This window comes from Perognathus longimembris, chromosome 15, assembly GCF_023159225.1.
Source record: "Perognathus longimembris pacificus isolate PPM17 chromosome 15, ASM2315922v1, whole genome shotgun sequence".
Classification (NCBI taxonomy): domain Eukaryota; kingdom Metazoa; phylum Chordata; class Mammalia; order Rodentia; family Heteromyidae; genus Perognathus; species Perognathus longimembris.
In genome coordinates this window covers 46,270,388-46,288,998 of record NC_063175.1, presented here as the reverse complement: position 1 = coordinate 46,288,998, position 18,611 = coordinate 46,270,388, and the positions used below count along the sequence as shown (strand labels likewise).

At 35.5% G+C, this 18,611-nt stretch overlaps 1 protein-coding gene across 5 annotated transcripts in view; it reads right to left on the bottom strand.

Moving 5' to 3' along the window:
* Positions 1 to 18,611, bottom strand: part of Wdr7 (WD repeat domain 7) — a 252,259-nt gene that overhangs the window by 228,680 nt on the left and 4,968 nt on the right. For 2 of the 5 annotated variants that reach the window (XM_048363808.1, XM_048363804.1), the window contains exons 2-12: positions 13,642 to 13,822; positions 12,552 to 12,658; positions 12,193 to 12,271; positions 10,181 to 10,355; positions 8,714 to 8,790; positions 7,550 to 7,669; positions 5,365 to 5,510; positions 4,699 to 4,801; positions 3,045 to 3,186; positions 2,578 to 2,826; positions 1,448 to 1,668 (exon numbers count right to left, since the gene is read on the bottom strand). In XM_048363808.1, the coding sequence (XP_048219765.1) occupies positions 1,448 to 1,668; positions 2,578 to 2,826; positions 3,045 to 3,186; positions 4,699 to 4,801; positions 5,365 to 5,510; positions 7,550 to 7,669; positions 8,714 to 8,790; positions 10,181 to 10,355; positions 12,193 to 12,271; positions 12,552 to 12,658; positions 13,642 to 13,803 (1,581 nt within the window). In that variant the 5' untranslated portion in view covers positions 13,804 to 13,822. Of the gene's footprint in view, positions 1 to 1,447; positions 1,669 to 2,577; positions 2,827 to 3,044; positions 3,187 to 4,698; positions 4,802 to 5,364; positions 5,511 to 7,549; positions 7,670 to 8,713; positions 8,791 to 10,180; positions 10,356 to 12,192; positions 12,272 to 12,551; positions 12,659 to 13,641; positions 13,823 to 14,540; positions 14,595 to 16,410; positions 16,581 to 18,611 lie in introns of those variants that run through there. The other 3 variants (XM_048363805.1, XM_048363807.1, XM_048363806.1) reach the window with 3 other exon arrangements.

Sequence of the window (18,611 nt, the reverse complement as noted above, 5' to 3'; positions counted from 1 at the left end):
GTTGAGTACATATAAGGCCCTGGGTTTAATACTGAACATCACAAAAAATAAAAATGAACTTAAATATTTAAATAAAGTCTCCTATATGAATATTTAAAGTGGAAAATCTAATTTAATAATTTAAACTTAATGAACTAGTTCTTTAACTTTGAATCTAATTAAAATTGTATAAGAACTATCATATCTGAGTAATAACATATAAGGCCAAGAACACTCATTTAAAAGCAATCAACTCAATTCGCAATGGCAAAACGTATCAGCTCTATTTTATACTTACACTGCATAATTTATATATTAAGTAAATAGTTAAATATCAGCTAACTAGATCATTCAATAGGTCAAGACTCAATTTCAAAACAATTTTCTTAAGACTTACTACTTTGGAAAACAATATTAAACAAGATGCCTTTAAAAAACCTTCAACATAAAAAATTAAAAAAGTAAAATCTATTCAATTCAATGGCATTTTAGTTGGGTAATATTCATTATGTATGAATATGCCAATTTTTTAACAATTAAAATGCCCATTAATAAAAAGAGAAATAGCTCATTAAAAAAATATACTATCTGTGAGTCTGGTATTAAAACAATGCTAATCAATAGAAATTTGAAAAGATTTTAAGGTAAAAATATAATACAATAGGTCAAAGTTGAAAAAGTAGAGAAAGAATGGATAACAAAGAAACATAAAAACAGTAGTTAAGTAAGTATTAAAAGTCTCTTGAGACAGGTGTTTAGATTTAGAAAAGAAAGAACAGTCTCTTTAGAGCTCATCTCCCAGTTGGCATCTAGGCTGCCTAGCAGATAGGAATTTATTCTTCTCAACCACCTACTCAACATTTCTATGAATTATTTTGCTTAATTTTTTTTCTTGGCTATTTTTTAGAAAATGTAAAATTTAACTATAAATTATGAAAGGAGAATCACCAGCCTGTACATTCTAACAATTTAAAGAATGTTGAAAACAACTAGCATTTCTCTGCTTTACAACTTCTCCTTTTCCCTTGTTACAATAACGTTTATTTAAATGAACTCTTCTGATAAGGACAAATACATTTAGCTTCTATGGAAGTATACATTCATTGTAATTTAGCTCAGATGTACCCAAAATTATCTTTAGATTATCTTTACAATATTTTAAACCAAAAATTCAACATTTCATTTTATAAATATTTCTAAACTACCCTCAGAGATGTGCTATGTAATTTATGAACTAATATTAAGAGAAAATAAAAACACTTTGCTCATCTTCTACTTTTAGGTGCCCTTAGTAAATGCCCCTAACTTTGTCTAAATGTTATCATCTTAGTTGTAACATGGAAAGAGTGTTGTTCATTGTCCTTTCATACTTTCTGTAAATTACTTAAGATTGCATTTATATGCCTGATGGCAACACAATGCCCTCTAGTTATCCAAGTGGAATATTCATTTGGAGATAGCAACTTACACTACAGTTTTCAGGTGGAACCAGAAGTTGAGTAATCTCGCCACCATGAACACAGAAGATATGTTTCATTTCTCCAGAAAATATGTCCCAGATTATGACGGAAAAATCCACACCTCCAGAGATCAAGTATCTTTGATCATAGCGAGCTGAGACCTGATGAGGATATAGCAAACATGTGACTTTGTTCCGATGACCACGAAGTGTTCTGTGAGGTGGCCAACCTGTGAATGAGGTTTGGGATTTAAAAATGGGAAAAGTAAGGTCTTACAAAGATTCAACAAGTAAAAGTAAACATGAAATGCCAGAAGAACTAAATTTTTACCACAGAAGCAGCTTCCAATTTTACCTGTGTGTGTGTGTGTGTATGTGTGTGTGTATGTGTGTGTGTGTGTGCTAGTAGTGAGGCTTGAACCCAGGACTTCACACTCTTGCTTAGCTTTTTCCCCTCAAGAGTAGTGGTTCTACCACTTAAGCCACACTCACATTTGTCTGCTCAGGCTGACTTTGAACTAGTATCCTCAGATTTCAGCCTTCTGAATAGATTACAAACATGAGCCAAAAGAGCTTGGCCCAATTTTATCTTCTAAAACAGTTGCAGTAGCTACTGTGGGACTAATCCTGATTCCATGTGAAGCAGTAATGAGATTTTTAAAGAAATAACTCAATATTTTTAACATATCACTAATAATCTTCATATCAATTATAAAACTAAAGAAAAACAGTTTTGTTATCTAGGATACATTGTACGTAGTACTACAGTTAATCTTACCTGTTTCACTGTATGAAACAGGCTGTTAGAAAATTACATACATGGTTTATATTAGATTTCTATTGGACAGAACTGTTCTAGAAGATTATCGATATTGCTAATAGTTATTTACTAAGCAACAGAATAATAATCAATAAGTCTGTTGACTTATGTTGAGATAAAATTGAATACTTCTTTGTTTAGTGATCATATAGCATTTGTTACAAAATTAGACATTTAATATTTAATTACGTGCACCTTAAACTCTATGATATACATAGCACACTAAGAACTATCCTGATTGATCTTATTTCTTAAAAACAGAATAGAGACATTTTCAATATCAGGATTACAAAATTCTCAAAGCAGATCTTAGGTATACCTCTTCTAAGCATGTGCTCTCCCTGCAGTAGTTGTACAATGGCTGTCTGTGTGGCAGGTACAATAATTATGCTTCCATCTTCGCGGCCACAAACAAGTCGGCCATGTGCTGGGATGTACACACTTGCGGTTACTTTAAGAGGCTCGTTACTGTTGGGAATCACACTTAGCTGATCTATAATTCCAGCAGGACAAGGATTCAGTTTATCAAATGCCTCTTGCAAACTAATAGAAGTTGTCATTCTCAGCCCTAGAGAGGTTTGGTTTTGTATTGAAAAGAAAAAACAAACAATTACTCATGTTTAATAAGCTTCAAACATTAAAATAATAGCGGTTAATTCAATAACGTACCAAAGACAACTGTCATCAAATACAATTATTAGAAGACAATAATATGTGCACATTGTGAATTTGTAATTCAATGGTTAGGATTTCAGGTGTTAAGAATATTAGGAAATCCACTATTACCTTCTTCATCTTCCTGTTTATCAGCAGTGTCTGATATGTTCCAAATATTTAACCTTCCAGAAGAATCACCCTGAATTAATAGCTTATGAAAATACTCCTTGCATCCATAGAAGAACCGAGTAACAGGAGGACAAATTAGCAACTGTCAAAAAATTATTTAAATATTTTTAGCTATATTTTAAAAATCAAAATATTTTACACAATAACTTTTTTCAAATAATGATGTTAAACACTTGGCTTCACTCCCTAGTTTAAAAAGTGATTGGCTTGATTGTTCAACACTATTTTAATTTAATTTTATGGCATAATATCCATGTCAACAGTAGTATAACATAAGCCCTCAAGGAAATCAGTATTCATACTATTTTTATGTTTTATAAAAAAACTGGTTACGACTCCTCTGTACATCACCTTATCAATACAAATTTTTTTTTAAAAACTGCTTATGAGCCACAAGGAAATTTGCTTGATTGCCCACTGTACAGACATGTACAAAAGGAGCTGGGGATATGGCCTAGTGGCAAGAGTGCTTGCCTCGTATACATGAGGCCCTGGGTTCGATTCCCCAGCACCACATATACAGAAAATGGCCAGAAGTGGCGCTGTGGCTCAAGTGGCAGAGTGCTAGCCTTGAGCAAAAAGAAGCCAGAGACAGTGCTCAGGCCCTGAGTCCAAGGCCCAGGACTGGCCAAAAAAAAAAAAAATAAAAATAAACTCCCAGACATGTACAAAAGAAAAGTCTCCATGGAGACAATAAAAAAAAAAATTCCCTAATCCTATATTTTTTGTCACTCTTGGTTAGTAACTTGGAATAGCAGCAAAATCACAGTACTAAGCCTGTACAACTAGAGGAGAATGAGCATAATTTTCAACTTTTAGTATAACATCACATTTACATATTTAACTGAGCCTAACCTGATATGTTAGCTATGGACTACTTAGAAACAAAAAATATTCATCAGGTTCTTGTGTATACTTTCACTTTTGAAACAAATTTTTTCTGCTCAAAATCTGTCTTTAGACTTATTTATAAATATTAAACACTAGTGGATCTCAAAATTAAACTTCAGAGTATAAATACACAAATTCTAGACAATTAAAATATGTTAGCCTGAAAAACAATAATAGACTTGTTTATTTAAGGTAAACTTACATTGTCAGTATGATTTTATTAGAAAGTCAATTCCAACATGTAATCAGCTAAGATCACTTAAATTGTAAAAATAAATGCAAATTCCAAAATTTTGGGTTTTTCTTTTTTTTTTTTTTTTTTTTTTTTGCCAGTCTTGGGGCTTGGACTCAGGGCCTGAGCTCTGTCCCTGGCTTCTTTTTGCTCAAGGCTTAGCACTCTACCACTTGAGCCATAGCACCACTTCTGGCTTTTTCTGTTTATATAGTGCTGAGTGAGGAATCGAACCTAGGGCTTTGTGCATGCTAGGCAAGCACTCTACCACTAAGCCACTTTCCCAGCCTGTAAATTCCAAAATTTTAAATGTGCTTATAACTGACCAAATAAACATTCTTAACAACATCTAAGTGTCTTGAATTTTACTGAATCTTTCAAATAATTAGTGACCAAAAGAGACCAAGAAGTATATCTGTGACAAAAATTTAATATAACTATCAATTATAAATGATACCTGAAGAGTTTTACCTCTTTATCTTTTCTATCCAAGAGGCTATGTTGTACAGGAGGAATTAAATTTTCAACTGCTTTTCCCACATCACTGCGGAATGAATCACTAGCTGGAAGGCAACTGAAAATGAGAAAAACATAAAATCCATTTAAAATACCGGCAATAAATATCTTAGTAGTCCATATGATGATGAGGGTTTTTTCTCAATGATTTTCATTAGTATTGGCATTAAACAAAACAATTTTTTTTTTTTTTTTTTTTTTTTTTTGGCCAGTCCTGGGCCTTGGACTCAGGGCCTGAGCACTGTCCCTGGCTTCTTCCCGCTCAAGGCTAGCACTCTGCCACTTGAGCCATAGCGCCGCTTCTGGCCGTTTTCTGTATATGTGGTGCTGGGGAATCGAACCTAGGGCCTCGTGTATCCGAGGCAGGCACTCTTGCCACTAGGCTATATCCCCAGCCCCTAAACAAAACAATTTTTTACAAACAGTGTCCTTCAAGTAAGAGTCCATCTCATTTTTTTAATCTGAGGTAAATTGGGATAGAAACCTACCTTAAGACATGCTGAAATGTTTCGCTTAAAGTTTTATATATACCATATATCACATCTTCAGATTTGTACCCTAAGTTCTGAATCCTTTTTTTTTTTCTTAAATTAAAATCCTAACTTTTGACCCACTGCATACCTGGCAGGAAGTTTGTAAATATAGCTTTGCCCATTTTCAGTCCAAATGATTACTTTATCAGCTGACACAAAGTCCCCTCCAGTCCAAGTCTGCCCATTTTCACTGGGACCTGAACACAACAGGGAATAGTCTCCAGCATCAAATACCTATAAGAAATAAGAATTTCACCAGCTACTAAATGGGTTATGTGACACTGCAATATTTTTAACTAACAAAGTTCTGAAAATAATTTACCAAACTTAGGCATGCTGGACACTGGTAACTCGCACCTATAATCGAAACTGTTCAGGAGACTGTGATCTGGAAGATCATGGTTCATGCCAGACCAGGAAGAAAAGTCTGTGAGATTTATATCTCCAATTAATCAGCAAAAATTTAGACTGGAGATACAGCTCAAATGATAGAGCACCAGCCGAGTAAAATCCAAATAAGCACCAAGGCCCTTTGTTAAAAACCTGGTACTTGGGCCGGGCACTGATGGCTCACACCTATAATCCTACTATTCAGGAGGATGAGATATGAGGATCATGGTTCAAATTCATCCCCAGCAGCAAAGTCCAGAGAGACTTATTTCCAATTAACCACCAGAAAATCAAAAGCGGCACTGTGGTTCAAAGTGGTAGCACACTAGCCTTGAGGAAAAAGGAGCTCAGGGACAGCACCCAAGCCCTGAATTTAAGCCCCACGACTAACAAAAAAAGAAAAGGTACTTAATAGATTTTATGTTACTAGTTAATGCTTTTTAGGGGGTTCCAGTACTGGAGTTTGAACCCTAAGCCTTGCAAGCTCAGGCAGGGCTGATACCCTACCACTTGAGCCACAGCTTCACCTTTGGCTTTTCGCTGGTTACTTGAAGATAAAGGTCTCTTGATTGTCTTCCCGGGCTGGCTTCCAAAGGAAATTCTGTTTTCAGCCTTCTCAGATTCCAGCCACCTGAACAGCTAGGATTATAGGCAAGAGCCATAGGGACCTGGCTAGCTAATATTTTTTACATGTAAAAGGAAATGTTTCCATAATTGCACCAGCAACTAAAGCTACTGACCTCAAGCATAAGGCAAATCAAGGTTTATAAAGTATCTCTATAATCATCACATCATCTCACCTTAGAATCACTACAGGTGATCTGTAGGCTAGACTGTATAAATAAGAAACTGATACAGATAAGGGCTGCATCACTTACAAAATGTTACATGCCCTGTCAGTGACAGAGGTAAGTCTAAAAACTCTACGTTTTAGAATTCCTAGCAGAATTGTTCTTTCTAGCATTTTCAATATTTAATGTAAGAACATTCTAAATTGCTGGAAATTTTGCCCAGGAGGAATGAGAATTCTTCATTACAGAGTTTTTATTTTTCTTTTGAGAAAAAAATGAAACTGTTTATAAAAAAAGTCTTAAAATTAAGAAGTCCTAGATGAATTTACTATAATTTGTTACTGCATTTATTAGTATGTAATGCTATCCATGCAATAATAGCCCAAGACATTTTAAGAACAAATAATGGAGACCTATCTCTAGTCCTACTATCTATTAAATTATAAATCTATGGAAGTTAAAACAACTCACAGGTGCTAAGTTAAGAAGACCTAAAGTCCTGATCCACAAAATATATGTTGCATTCCCATGTGAAGTTTCAGTGAAATTTTTATATAGGATTAAGTAATTAGTACACCAACTCTGAGAGAGTTGTGAGAATTGAAAAAAAAATACAATACACAGAAGTTGAAAGCAATGGGAGAACAGGTACTCAAAACATGCCAGCTATTTTTCCATTAAAGACACGTTAAAGAGAAGACACTGTGGATATCAGTAGCTCTTAAGTGACACAAAAGACATTCCCAATTCTAAGAAGCCAGGAAAATAAAATGTCAATTGGAATTAATAATACCCTACAAAGAAATGTTGAGCCTGCAGATATTCACTACCAGTACTGATATTGTACAAAAAAACTAAAGCAGCAACAAAAAATAGAACTAAAGATCAATAAAATATAGTGACTAAATTATTCCATGAGCCCAAAACGGATGGCTGTAAATGCAGCTAAGTCCCGAACTCTTCAAGACATCTCAAAACCAGGCTTGAGTACTTGCCCCAAGCACATCCTTATGATTATATTTGGAAGTCTGACAGGTGAGTATCTTGAAGGATAAAAACACAACTTCTTACTTATATAGTCAGGCATCTTACCCTCCAATATTTGGAGCACACAACCAAAAGTGACCTTTGTGTGAATGCACAAAAAGAGATGCTTTGGCAATTCTGACAATAAATTGGTTTGGATTCTTCCTCAAATATTGGCTCAGTGTCCTGAAAAAAAGAGAGATTTGTAAAACTTCAAGAATAGCTTCTCAGATAAAATTATTACACAATGATAAAGACACAACATGAAATAAAAGCACACTTGTATGATGATTACATCAGCTCCTCTAGTAAGAGCCATAGGAGGAAAAATAACAAAAATATACATCAAAACAGTTGAGCACAAATGCCTTTGCTTCAGCTACCTGAGATTTAAATCTGGATTAATATCTGTGTTATCAGGAAATCATCTTCCCTCCTTTAAAACATGACAAAGAATTCTAGCCAAAAAAAACTGAGATATTAGACTAAAAATGGTTTCTGCACATTTTGGGTAATGTCATGGTTTGAACATAAAATGTTCCCTACTGACTTAAGTGTGGATGGTGCCACTATTTTGGAAGGATCTGGAACCTTCAGGAGGTGGGGCTCCTGCACAGGAAGTAGCCACTAGGGGTATGACTTTGGAGGTTTTGTCTGATCTCCAAGTCCTTCCTCAGTCTCTGCTTCCTGCCAACCATGAAATAAACAGCCTCTTTCTCCACAAACTCCCAACACCATGACACTTTTCCTCACTGGAGGGCGTCAACAACTATGGACTAAAACCTCTGAAATTATGAACCAAAATAAATCCTTTCTCTCCTTTAAGTTGTTCCTGTCAGGCATTTTGTTATAGTGATACAATATTAATTTAATGTAGGTGGTTTGTTTTATTCTCTTCCCTTAAGTGACTATCTTTTAACATTTAAACAAAAGCAGTGGAAAAGTCAACCTTCTTTTATGCCTACTTTGTATTCTGTGTATTATGTTTTCCTTTTCCTATCCTTGATAGACCAGATGTCTCCATCCAAAATGAAAACACAAATTCACTCAAACAGACAGCACACTAGGGATCTTTACACTGCGTCCATAAAACTACTGAGATGGAAGAGGTTTTCCTGTCCCTTCCCCTTTAAGAAATGAAAGGGAAGGAGTTCATCATTGCTAAAACCTGAGATGACATAAGGAAAAAAAGAACAACCAGGAATTCATTCCCAGGCTCATTTGTCTCACCTGCATGCCACTCATTTCAGAAGTAACGATCCACACCTTCAAGATGCCTGTCACAGAGAGCGCCACCACAGTGTCCTCTAAACCAAGAAGGGACAGGGGGCCACGTTACAAATACAAGAGTACTCTTTCTTTGTGAAGACTAAGGTGACCTCCTCCAACAAAATTAAGCAACAGTATGTTTTAAAATGAGCAGAAAAACAATTAGCAGATTTTGAAACACTGGCCATTAAGGAACATCAATAATTTGGAGTGGAAATAAAACTGTTTCTGGCTATTTGTTTTTGTGTTTTCAATATCTACTTAATAAATTTCCTGTTAATTTCAAATGTTCTTTTTTTTTTTTTCAATGCCAATATTGGGGCAGGAACTCAGGACACTGCACTTCTCTGCCTCAGCTTTTTCAATCAAAGCTGATATTCTATCACTTGAGTCACAGCTCCACTTTTGGCTCTTTGGTGATTAATGAGAAGTAAGCATCTCATGGACTTTCCTGCCTGGGCTAGCTTCAAATTGCAATACTCAGATCTCAGCCTCTTGAGTAGCTAGGATTGCACACAAGAGCAAAACAGCATTAGACTTCAAATGTTCTAAAATTACTTATAAGAACTTGTTTTTCAAAAACTTCACAACTTTGACTCTAATGTCTTACTGACCATCAGTCAGTTTACTCTGTTTTAAGGCAAAGAAAACACCATGACAACACTATGATAAACCTTATCAGTCCCTTCATATCTATAATACCAACAGTACCTACCCTACAGGGTCTTGTGAAAACAGATCCTATAACTGCTTAGCATGCTGCCTAAAGGTGGTAGTTAGTAGTGATGGTGGTAGTGGTGATGGTAGCTAGTTACCCATCAACCTTTACAGAAAACCACATAACCATAAAGCCATTTGGGAGGAAGAAGTGTGCCCTTCCAAAGGCATATAGGAATACACATTCAACATTAATTACTGCTCTTTCCCTAGATAAGTTTACATTTGCTCTCATGGTTTTTATTAAAAGGTTCCAATAGAAATGAAAGAAAAAGTAGTAATACTTATTGTGAGTATATGCCAGACATTTAACAGAAACTTCCATTAAATTACTCTCCTCCCTTTTTATTTTCTTCATAAGAAACACACACTACTGTTCTGCTTAACAAATGACAAAAGCAGACTCCATAGCTTTAGACTCCATAGCTTCACCTATAGATTCTCTCACCACACCTCCAAAGGTTACAACATGTTTCCTCACTTCAGAAAATCACCCACATAAGCTGTTTGCTCAATGCATTAAACAAATAAATAAATCTTAATTCAAAGACTCCTTTATGAAAGTGGAGCCAGACCATAAATTGTTAGCACTATTATTTCTTGAATATAAGAATAAATTAGAAGTATTAACTTTGACCAATTATATAACATCACAGTAAATTAAACGGGAAGTCATGGTGCTGAAGTTCCTAAAGGGCAATACACACTGACCTTGGGTCCGGTGGGATCGAATAATACTCATGGAGCTAATCCAGTCAGGTGATATCTTTGAGACTAAGGAGTACAACACCTCGAGGCTGGTAGCATCCACAACAAGTATTTCCGGATAATGTCCATGGCATAAAAGCCTTCCTTCGCGCTGATTTCCAACAGAGAACTGGTAGAACTAAATTCATATTAAGAGGAAAAAGACTTTTTAAAGTTCTCCTTTAGTTTAACTACCTGATTAATATGAATTCGCAAAGCTTACTGTAATATTCTCCTAAATGCTAAATTCCTCCAATATTAATTTTATAACTACTATTATGACATATATATGTGTATAGCACATACAAACACACATCAAGTTATGCTAATACTTAAACTAACAAAAATTATTTTCCTAATATCTTCCCTTTAGGAAAGAAGTCATAGTTCTTCTTTATCCTCACCTCTAGAGTATAAAATAGGACCTCTTTTATGTATGTGTGCTGGTCCTGGGACTTTCTTGACTAAGCTGGCTTCAACCCACAATCCTGAGATCTAAGCCTCGTGGGTTACTAGGATTATAGACATGAGGACCAGTGCCCAAGTTGAAGCAGTTATTAATAGGTCTTTGCCAGCGCGAGGGAGAGTCATGAAAGACACATGTCACACTAATGACTACCTCCCTGCAAACATTTTCCTTTGCTTATCAAATCTGTGTTACCACAGGTTTTTCTTTCCTGACAAATTATGTCATTAGTGTGACTGGGAGGCAGCACTACATAAAAGAACATAGTCCCTGGAACAAGCCAAACCTGACTTAGAAATCTGGTGCCAGAAATGACTCACTGTGAGACAAGTCAGATCATTTATTTTTCTAGGTCTTGGCATCCTCACATATAAAATGATATAATTCTGTTTAATTTGTAAAGATATGGGAAGACTAAATAAAACACAAGAAATGCCTACGTAATATTTTCTCAATAAATATGGGTTCTTTTCATTTCCCTTTCAAACTTAACTGACCATATTTTTATATGCTTTATAATTTCCTAATGCTCAACATAGTAAAAAGAAAAAAAGCAAAGTGAAGCAGAGAGAATTGGACAAGTGTACAAAGGCAAGAAAAAATGTGTTTATCTGAAACTATAAACTACAAACATAATACCCTATGCATTAAGTGTCACATGTAAAGTGGGTATTTCTTCTAAAGAGTTGGAAAATTACACACACACAAAAAATGAGCCCAAAAGACAATTATTTGATCATGAAACAAGATATGATCTAAAAAGTGGGCTGATCAGCATCAATTAGTAAGGGAATCATAATAGCTTTGTTAGGAAAGAACTGTATTATTTTGGTTCTAGTGCACTTATTTAAGAAGTAAATGAGCTATGCTAAAATGTTGATATGCAATGGCTCCCACAGGTCCTTGTGTTTAGGGCTTGGTGGCACGGGACACTACTGAGAGGGGTGGATCCTTTAAGGGGGGCGGCTACTGGGTGGCTTCAGGTATCACAGGCAGGCTTTGAACAGATCCTAATCTCTCCTCTTCACCACTTCTGCTTTCTTGCTCTAAGGCAGTCTTACTCTGCCACTTGCTCACCACCATTGCCTTCCAGCACTCTGCCAGAAGCCTATAAGCAGCAGGCCTGTCTAATTACAGACTGGAACCTCTGAAACAGTGAGCTAAAATAAATGTCTTCTCTTCAAAATCTATTATCTCAGGTATTTGTTATAATAATGGAAAATTGACTAACACAAGCTCCAATCTGAGAAATTAAAGTAGCTCCAAACCACAGGGGTGGCATGGTAATTGGTTTAACCAAGACACTTCTCCATTAGTCTCCCCAGTTTTATTTCCCTTACCAACTATACTACCTTATGAAGTATACTTTTACTATTAATCTAGTTTTCTTATCCAGCCACCCTTCCACACTATTTTTCACATAAAAACACAGATTGAATGCTTTAAAACATGTTTTAATTATGCCTTTCTAATAAACTATGCTGACTTAGCTACAAAACTAGATACTAACCTGTATTCCAGTATGTGTGCAAGCTAATTTTGTAAATTCAATACATCGGCCATCATTCACATCCCAGAGGCACATCTCCCTATAAAACAAAGTAATAGCTAGCTTTGAATCCAGTTTCTAAAGGAATTGTTCAATATGTGACAGTGATTTAAAATTAATCTTCCTTTAAAGTTAATATATTACAGAAAAGTAGCATATTTATTACCGCTACTGGTGGTACCATTTACAAAGACATAGGACAGAAAGAAAATAGCTTCATATCATAACACATAAAAACATGTAATTTTTAACTGTCACAAAGATTTTAAGAGAAATGACCCTCACCCCCCCCCCAAAAATAAGACCCAGAAAACACTTACCCACTTGCAGATGCACTCACAATATACTGCTTGTCACTGGAGGAACAGGCCTTAGACAAACAAGTGATTGAAGCTGTATGACCAAACAACAGAGCTCGAGGATGAACCTAGAAGTCAAAAGAAAAAAAGTGGGATAAATACTAAATAAAATCTACTGTATGTGTGTGTGTGTGTGTGTGTGTGTGTGTGTGTGTGTCTGTTTGTCTGTGTGTGTATACACATCAGTACTGTGCTTTCAACTTAAGGGTTCATACTCTTGCTTAGATTGTTTGCTCACACACTCTAACAGTTGTGCCATACATTCAGTCTACCATTCTACTAGTTAATTTGGAGATGGAGTCTCACAGACTTTTCTGTTCAAGTTAGCTTCAAACCTCAGTTTTCTAATATCAGTTTCCTGAGTAACCTAGAGCACAGATGTGAGCCACTGGCACCCAGTTAAAATACACTTTCTAATTTGTAATCATGTTAAATAGTCAATATTTCATACGTAGTAGAACTGAAAAAGCAATTGCTCACAACACTCAAAACTAAGAGCAGACAATGAACTCTGACCCATTTAATGTTCACAAACACCCTACCATCTAGTCCTGATGTTGAAATTGAAACAAGAAGAAATGACAGTACCAATATCACAGAGAAGACAGTGCCAGTATTCACTATTATATTCCTGAGCACTAGCTCTTTAGTATTCTGGGAAAACACATTAAGAATACAATTGATATATAAAACACAGTAATCAGTATAGCAAAACTTATACTTTATAAAAAGTTTTGCTATCCTTAAAACATTTACTCTAAAAAGTATAACTACTTTAAAATGTTTTTAATATTTCTTTGGAGACATTTTCAGTATGAGTCATAATATTTTGAAATATTTACATGTTACCTGGGATATTAAAAGTAAAATTGCCAAAACCATCAGACATCAATAATTCTAATGAATAAGATAGCCAATGTGTGTACTATCAATTTTAACTAAAACATGTTTTGCAGAAGATAGGCGCTGAAGTATTATTCCAGGACTATTTACTTTTCTATTAAATAGCTACTTATATTTAAGATGTACAGCAAACATTTCAAATACTCACTTCTAATAGTTCTACTGAAAGGTCCCAAAGACATATTTGTCCATCATGGCATCCTGTTACAATTGTGGTCCCATCATCAGTTAAAAGCACTGTTGAGATGCAATGTGTTGGTGCTTTTCGACCCCAAAGAACAATGGGTAGAACAAGGCTGTTTCCTGCCATTGTGTTTTCAAACCTGAAACTTTCGGGACAATAATGTCAGACATCACATTTCCTTCTAAAGCAATTTGTATATCATTATTATGAAGACAACATATGCAATTTGAAAATAAGCCTATTTTTCTAGGAGTACATTTTAACCACTTAAAACCTTGTCATTCCCAAACAAAAAATGACTAATTTATCATATCTATTTCCAGATTCAGGTACCTAAAAACGTAGACACCTGTGGTCTTTAGCTTGGTGCTTCCATTTCTCTACTATAAAAGGTTCCTTGTACTTCAGCTTTTATCCTCAAACAAACATTATGTAAGGATGAAACATACCCTGAAACCCAGAGGTCAACCATCTTTTTAATTGCTACTCCATGCCAGAACTTTCTAATACCCTACAAAAGTAGTTAGCTATTTTCCCTATACCTAGTAACTAGATACAGAGTGTAAAGTGCTGGTTTGACATTGCTGATTATTATTTATTACTACTTAACAGGGTTTGTTTTTTTGTCTTTTCAAAAAAAGAGTTTAATAAAGAATCATTGAGATAGGATGGGATGGGATCAAGGTTAAGGGCAAGGTTGGTGGTATAACAGTTCATTATTTCTTGGGTAGTCTACTTTCTCAATTATCCTTTCTACATTCCCTCTTGTCTTCTACCCAGATACACAGAGGCCTAGGAAGCCCTAAAAAATTCAAAGGACAAAGGAAAATCTTTTACTTTCCCTTGTCTCTAAGATGTTCTACCTTAAGTATGATTTTTGAAGTTTTTGTTTTTCTTTTTGTTTTTCTTTAAATTGGTTCTGCCTTTTAAAAAGAAGACAAAATTGGGGCTGGGGATATGGCCTAGTGGTAAAGTGCTCGCCTCATATACATGAAGCCCTGGGTTCGATTCCCCAGCACCATATATATAGAAAATGGCCAGAAGTGGCGCTGTGGCTCAAGTGGCAGAGTACTAGCCTTGAGCAAAAAGAAGCCAGAGACAGTGCTCAGGCCCTGAGTCCAAGCCCCAGGACTGGCAACAAAAAACAAAAACAAAACAAATTAAAAGAAGACAAAATTTATTTTTTCCTTTTTGACTTCCCCTCAGATTTTTATTAAGAAACAATTCAAATGTATAAAGTGTTCCAAGAATAGTCTGAAGTTCTTCATCAAATATCCCTTCATACTTCCCTTGTCAATGTATATATCTACATATACACTTATTGACATGCATGTGTGCATAAACACAAATATACTCAGACATAATATTTTGAAGACAGACTACATAAATCATAAAAATCAGGTCTAAATACTTTTAAGTGCAAAACTTAAAAAATAAAAGTATTCTGTTTCATATATAATACCATTATCACTGTCACCATTATCAATAGCATCGTAATTCAAATTACTTCAATTGTCTACAAAATGGTTTTTGCGGTATTTTTCCAAACCTATAAATTAAAATTTTCAGGTTTTATTTAAGCCCTCACTTACTTGGTGGGAGCTAAATGGTCCTCCTGTAATTTATATGTTGAGCTAATCCCTAATGTGATTGTACTTGGAAACTGGGTCTGTGAGTGAGGAAGATACTAAGCTAGTGGGTCTAATATGTCAGGACTGGTGTTCAGTATTGGGGTTTGTACTCAGGGCCTCATACTTGCTTAGGCAGGTACTCTATCACATGAGCCACATCCACTGCCCTTTTTGGTTTTAATTATTTTTCAGATAGAGTCCTGAGTTTTTTTCCCAGGGCCAGCCTCAGACTACAATCTCTTAACTATTCCTCTCGTGCAATTAGTATTACAGAGGTATACCACTATACACAGCTTGTTTTTTTTTAGGTAAAGTTTTGCTAATTTTTTGTCTAGGCTGGCCTCAAAATGCAGTTCTTCCATATCTCCTCCAGAGTGTCTGGGATTACATGCCTAAACCACCAACTTGGAGCTAGTGTCCTTATATAACAAAGAAGGTATACTCCCCCTTCCACTTGCAGGCAAAGGGAAGAGCTTTGCCAGAAACAAATCCTGGCAAGCCTTGATTTGAAATTTTAGCCTCCAGAACTATGAAATGATAAATTTCTGTTTGTTATAGAAGCCCAAACAGATTAAAATGGTTGTTATGCCTCTTTAGTCTAGTTCCAAAACAACAATCATTTTATTTTCTTTCTCATACTACCTTTTAAGAAAACAATACAATGGGCTGGGAATATGGCTTAGTGGTAGAGTGCTTGACTAGTATGCATGAAGCCCTGGATTCCATTCCTCAGTATCACATAAACAGAAAATGCTGCAAGTGGCCCTGTGGCTCAAGTGGTAAAGTACTAGCCTTGGGCAAAGAAGCTCAGGGACAGTGCCCAGGCCCTGAGTTCAAACCCCAGGACTGGCAAAAAAAAAAAAAAAAGAAAGAAAGAAAAAAAGAACAACACAATGCCAATGGTTGTCTAATATTCTGAAATTTTTATTTTTTGTGATAGTGTTCTTAGGATTTGACTTTTTCTCTGGCATCTGTTCTTTCTATAATATAGCTGGAAGATGAATTAAAAGCATCATTAGGCTCGAGTCACTCTTGGCAAGAACATTCCATAGGTGATGTAACTCACATTGCAGTACCATAAAATGTGACGACACTGTCCTACCATTGGTGACACTACTTTGCTCATTCAGTCAGGATCCTGGTTACCAGACATTTGCACTGTAACTGTAGCTGTTTTCTCCTTTGAATCTATGCATAAGTCATGAAGTGATGCTCAGATAAGATTATCATGCCCCACAATATCCCAAGTAATACTGGTATCTTGGGTAATTCCTAAAAGCTATACAAATTAAATATTTTTAAAACTCAAGCATCAGATCAATCCTACTTTCTCCATATTAGTTTTCCTGTCAAGTGCAGAAACAAAACATGTTTCTATCCTACAATCATGGTCATTTTCTTGTTCTATGTACCAAGCTACTCCTTGTAACCTGCAGACGAAAACAAACTCAAATTCTCCCTCATGAGAATAGGCATACATGAGCTAGAATAGGCCTTAGCTACCTAAGTACCAAGGGGGAATATGATAAGCAGTGACTGCAAACATAACTAGCTAAACATTCTTGCTACAGCAACAATGAAAGAAGAAATGTTTCTGAGGACCTATTCCAATTCTCTGAGAGTATTCCTCCCTCATTTATCCAAATAAAAAAGTATCCAAATCAAGTTCACAGTATGACAACATAAAGGAACTAATTAATTTCTTTTGGTTTGTACTTTTGCCCCAAATTTATTGAAGTCTTGGAAAAAAAAACTGTAGCAGGTAATGAAGACAATTTGGCAAAAATCACTACATTCTAAAACAGTTCTCAGTTGCTCACTTACAACAGTCCACTGCTGGAGTTTCAGAGCTGCAGTGGCTGGGGACAAACAGGTGGCTCACATCTGTAATCTTAGCTACTCAGAAGGCTGAGGCCTAAGGATCATGACTCAAAGCCACCCAGTCAGACATGTATCTGAGACTCTTATCTCCAGTTAACTACCAAGAAGACTACAGGCCCTGAATTCAAGTCTTGAGGCGCCCCCCCCCCAAAAAAAGAAAAGACTTCTGTGGGATACAACTTTGTTAGCACTTAAGCAACTGACAATAGCATACTTTATTTGGCTTACAAGACATAATCTCAATGCACCTGGTACTTTAGGACTACTTTGTTAAAGGAAGTTCTCGTAGTTGGTTTCAAAAGAACATGTGGAATGAGCAGATGGTACGAGGAGATGACACATTTCTTATAGCTGAAACAGCTCTGGGCACATACTTACAGGTTTTGAAGAGCTGCACAACTGTCAGTTTAAAAATAAATCACAAATTTTAAAGTGATTCACAGATTCTGAGGCATATAAATTATTCTTTAAATTTCTGCTGTTGTCATTAAGATGTCTGCTTTCTTTCACTAATTTCAACAGTTACTGATTAAGCTAAAAGTACTATGCCTACCAAGCCCTCACTTTTTGGAGGACACGGATTCCACTGAATGGAATCAACTTCACCTTCCTCCTAGACTGCCCCCCATCTCATAGGCAGCTCCAATAGTTTCTAGTTTCTTTTACCTCAAATTTCCATCAAAACTGTAAGCAGCCCTGTAAATAGTGCTTTACTGATCAAGGCAGGAGGGGTGAATTTTTTACTCAAGCTAGCTTTCAAATACAATTGTTCCAATCTCAGCCTAAAGGGTAGATAGGTTAAATGGCCAGTTAAATACCATCTTCTTGGTGAGACCTTCCCTGATCATGACAAACTGCAAAATCCACTACACAAAACAAGCTCTTGCCATCATTTAACATACTACGTTTATGTGTTTGTCATCTGTGTTTCCTGCTATAATGTAAATGCCATGAAAATGAAAATTGTTTTTATTTTATTTTGTATTATATTCCTAGTGCTTAGGATTCCTGGCACATAGCAGGAAAAAAAGGGGAAAAAAAGGAAAAAAGGAAAAAATTAATAAAGTATGTTTGCTTTGGATTTATAAAGTTGTATCCTTCAAAAAATTAATTAAAGCCTTGATCAAGTGAATCATGTCCTAATTTTACATGCACTAATTTTGCCAATGAGTTTTATAAATTTTCTACAATAATATCATCAATTAATACATCTTCTTAATCAAATAGTCATTAACATACTATTTACTTTTTCTCAGCTGCAAGTTTTACTTCTTTTATTCCCTAGGTGACACATACACACACACACGCACACACAAAATGCCTTAAGACCTATGAAGCAAGTTAGCTGACAGAATCACTATTGTACTAACTAATCCCTATCAATAAATGAAAAAGCTGTTTGTTCAAATAAAGTGAAACTCA